Source organism: Lobosporangium transversale (genome assembly GCF_002105155.1).
Source record: "Lobosporangium transversale strain NRRL 3116 chromosome Unknown BCR41scaffold_16, whole genome shotgun sequence".
In the NCBI taxonomy this organism is placed as follows: Eukaryota; Fungi; Mortierellomycota; class Mortierellomycetes; order Mortierellales; family Mortierellaceae; genus Lobosporangium; species Lobosporangium transversale.
The window spans coordinates 614,367-618,654 of record NW_019028994.1 but is presented as its reverse complement, the minus strand read 5'-3'; the positions used below and the strand labels follow the sequence as shown (position 1 = coordinate 618,654).

At 40.8% G+C, this 4,288-nt stretch overlaps 1 protein-coding gene across 1 annotated transcript; it reads left to right on the top strand.

The window, feature by feature from the left end:
- Window positions 1-1,293: 1,293 nt before the first annotated feature.
- BCR41DRAFT_352739 (glycoside hydrolase family 25 protein) lies at window positions 1,294-2,552 on the top strand. Its single transcript, XM_022024005.1, has one exon. It carries the CDS (start codon window positions 1,684-1,686, stop codon window positions 2,368-2,370), a length of 687 nt encoding a protein of 228 aa, XP_021881955.1. The 5' UTR covers window positions 1,294-1,683; the 3' UTR covers window positions 2,371-2,552.
- Window positions 2,553-4,288: the final 1,736 nt, after the last annotated feature.

The following is a 4,288-nucleotide window of genomic DNA, read 5'->3' as shown; positions in this document are numbered from 1 at the left end:
GTATATATACATGTAGTATAGGCACTCAATATCGAATAGCGTAAAAGGGTCTTACGGGATAGACACTCCTATTGGCTAAAAACCTTTACTTGAATAAACTTTGTGAAATGTCAATTCTCCAATAATATTGCATCATTTGTCCCTCTAATTTCGGATTTTTTTAATGACTCGCAAACGATTATCATTTCTTTTTTTTCCTTGCACGCGTCAATTTAAGCATTTTAAGACAAGAAATGCCCAATCATCATCCCTTTAATAGGGCTGACCAGCCTTCTTCAGCAATATCTCCTGCTGGTGACACTTCGTCACTGTCCTGCATTCCAACACAGTTATCGGAATTATCCGCTAGACATCTCCCACCACCACGAAATAAAGTAAAATGTGACAAAATTATTGGAGAATAGATGTTTCACAAAATTTATCCAAATAGAGGCTTCTAGCCAATAGGAGCATCTTTCCCGTTTAGCCCTTTTCGCTCTAAATGTACATGTAAACAAATAAACATGCACCGATTCTTACACAAAATTTGGCTGTATAATGCCATGTGAAGTGAAATATTTACACTAAAGCTTGTTTTTCATGATGGGCCTGCACAAATTTCTCCTTAGAATGCTTGTCTGAGTGCAGAATGTATCATGAAACTAGTTCTTGCATTTATTGAGTTAAACAGACTTTACAATCATCATGTTGCACTCATACAAGCATTGCAAAGACAAGGACAAATAGAATATTTAACTTCATTTTACAAAGGATTTGTATATACCAGCCAGAATATCAGCATCATGGAAAACAAGAAACGAACTTAATGTCACTTTACCGTGGGATTCGTGCGAACCAGTTTTTGTGTTAGTAACAATGCATGTTTATTTATGCAGGTCAACTTTTTTGTGGGTTTGTTTGTAATTCTCCAGCCAATGACCTTTAAGAAAAGGCCTTGTCCACACGTATTTTTGCAGTTGTAAAGCACCCGACCCCCGCGCGGTAATATAACCCATCTGTTTTCATTTGCTGCCGCTCACAATGTTTATTCTCACGCGGCAAAACATTTAATTTTCTGACGACGAGGTAAGTCGATCGCGGTGGAGCCACAGTCTCCGGTTCGTCTTTACTTAAGTATATAGATCTAAAAAAAACTTTAATTAGGCGATGGGAATGGTATTTGGCGTGAGAAAAAAAAACCTGATAGGCTTGTGTCTATGGTGGATGATAAGAGGTCTTGTTTTCATTGGTTTGTCGCCATCATCTTATCAAACATCCTTTTCCTTTGAAATCCATTCTATTTTCAGTAAACCCCTTTCCCTCGGCTATTTGATTTTTTTCTTTTCTATGCTCCTTGCTCATTCCATGATGTCATGTTAGCTCCCTGTAAACGAAAAAGACATGGCCACACTGAGAAAGTGGGGATTTGCATCGCCTATATAAAGGGGGTCACTCTCGCCTTCAATCTACTTGCACCAAACCTCAACTGTTCCTTCCCCAAGACTCAACTGGTCCCTCCTCAAAACCCAATCGACCATCCTTCAAGACTCCGTAATCGCAACCACTTTTGCCAGAATTGTAACAAGGGCCATTATCGGAACCGTTGCAACAACAATCGCTAGAGCTTTCGCAAGAACCTCTTCATAAATCTCCACGAGCCCTTTCATAAACCTTTACTCATCCCGGATTAGGTGTATCATTACAATGATGAAGAAGTTAGCCGCCCTCCTTTTATGTGCTTCTGTCGCGTACTCCGAAACAGTCAAAGGAATAGATGTATCAGGATATCAGCCAAACGTAAACTGGAATACGGTGAAGGCGAACGGAATAAAATTCGTTTATATCAAAGCCACAGAAGGCACCGGCTACAAGAATCCTAGCTTCAACTCACAGTACACTGGTGCTACCAACGTGGGTCTAATCCGAGGATCATACCATTTCGCCCGTCCAGACGTTTCAAGTGGTGCGGTACAAGCCAATTACTTCGTCTCCAATGGCGGTGGGTGGAGTGGCGATGGTATTACTCTTCCAGGCGTCGTCGACCTTGAATACAATCCATATGGAACCAACAAATGCTATGGACTGAGCGCAGCTGGTATGGTTAACTGGATTCGCGATTTTTCCAATACGTACAAAACCAAAACCGGACGTCCTCCTGTTATCTATACGAGTACCAGCTGGTGGCAATTATGTACTGGAAACTACGGTGGTTTCGGTAGCGAAAACCCACTGTGGATTGCGAGGTACGCTAGTACGCCCGGAACTCTTCCTGCAGGATGGGCATTCTACTCGTTCTGGCAGTATACGGATAACGCAAGCCCCAACCCAGGCGATGGTGATTATTGGAATGGCAGTTTGGCAAACCTCCAGAAGTTCGCCAGAGGAGGATGATCTCTCTAACAGTTATCTTTTGTATTGTGGTGCATATCTTCCTGAGTTCTCTTTTCTTTCTCCTTGTAATGAGTTATATGAAAATAAGAAACTTTTGAAGAAAAAAAAAAAGAAAAGAAAAAAACTATTTTTAAGAATCAGCTGAGTCGTATAATAAACATCGCCTAAAATTCATTTTCAAAAGACGTGTCAAGCACCAGTTTTTACCAGCTAAATCAGTTTTTATTGGTTAAAACTATGTACAGGAAACAAGCGAGCGGCAAATTCTATAGGTTAAGTAAACGCAGCAAGTCGCAATGGTAGATACCATTCATCTTAACATGTATCAACTGTAACCATTTTTACTCCTACAGCAGACATGTATACAGTATTTTTATGGTGATTACCCAAGTGTCTCTCCATTTTATTCTTTACTCTTGATAGCGTATGTACAGTCACATGAAGAAATTTTACGGCAAATTCTATTTTTTTTGTAATTTTTTGAGCACCCTTGACAAACAGATCATAGACAACATACACAAAGACTTTATCAATCAACATGAAACTTTAGAATTCGTTAAAGAGGTCGATTTTGTTTCTTTATGGAGGTTTTGAGGATATACTGTATGAAAGGTAAAAGTACTATGTGGGTTTAATAATGAGTGTGCCCACCTTTAGCCTTCCTCACTTCTTTCAGCCTGTTGGGCATGGAATCAACAAGGCTTGCCAGTTTCTCTTGTAGCAAATTATTCCACTCCTCAGTAAGAGCTACTGCGAGACTGGGGAGATCTCTTGGTCCTCTGGAGCGCTTATCGAGTGCATTAGCGAGAAATGACCATACACGCTCGATGGGGTTTATATCCGGAGAACATGCTGGCCAGTCTGGAATCCTAGAGATGTTGTTATTTTCACGCCATTCTTTTGCTATCTTACAAGTATGGACTGGAGCATTATCCTCCATGAGAATGCCGCCCTCTACTTCAGCCATAAACCTGATTAGTTCAACTTTTTATACATCTTCCACAAAACACTGCCCATCTCTACGACCTCGTTTAAATATAACCAACCGAGACTTTTTGGTTGATGTGAATGCCCCCCAGACCATCAAGGATGTTCTACCACTCTTGAAAGTGGGTATAAGGCAATCGTGGTCGTACTTTTCCTCCGCCGTACGCCAAACTCTTATCTTACGGAAATTCTCGCCAACTTCAAATGACGATTCATCAGTCCAAACTACCCGACTCCAATCTTCATTGGACCAACTCTCGTACTTTTTGGCAAAAGCCAGTCGCCTCTTCATATGATCTTCATTTAAGTATGGTTTTGGAACCGCGATCCGGCTGAAGATACCCAGTGAATGCAATATCTCTGCAACGGTCCTTGTGCACACTTTCTTCGCCAATTGATTGGTGATGTCCTTAAGAGTGGCTCTCCTTTCTCTCTTTGTGCAGCGCACTATGCTCCTGATATCTCTTTCACTCAGTGCTCTTGGTCGTCCTGGGGTGGGGCGCGAGCGGTGGTACCTCTTTTGTAATATCTTTGAATAATAGTGTAGACCGTTGATCTTGGTACATTACGTTTCAGCGCGATCTCCGCATCCTTCATTCCCGCAAGATGCATTCCAACCATGATAGCTTTATCCTCGATATCCAAATTTAAAGGCATGGTGGTTTTTTCAAGTTGTTATTGTTGTGAAAAATGAGAAAAAGAAAGAGAGAGGATGCTATCTTCGCGTCAATTATTTTCTAAATTTATTTTGCCGTATAATTTTTTCATGTGACTGTACATAATTACATTTGCTGCATCTCACTGTATTTAAACTGGCAGCTTTTGATCGACCTGCTTGTTGCAGGTGCTGTTGTCTATGATATTTCCTATTTCATAACCATTGCCTCTAAGGCTGCCTCTACAGATGAGTTTTGGTGATATTTTTTTTTTT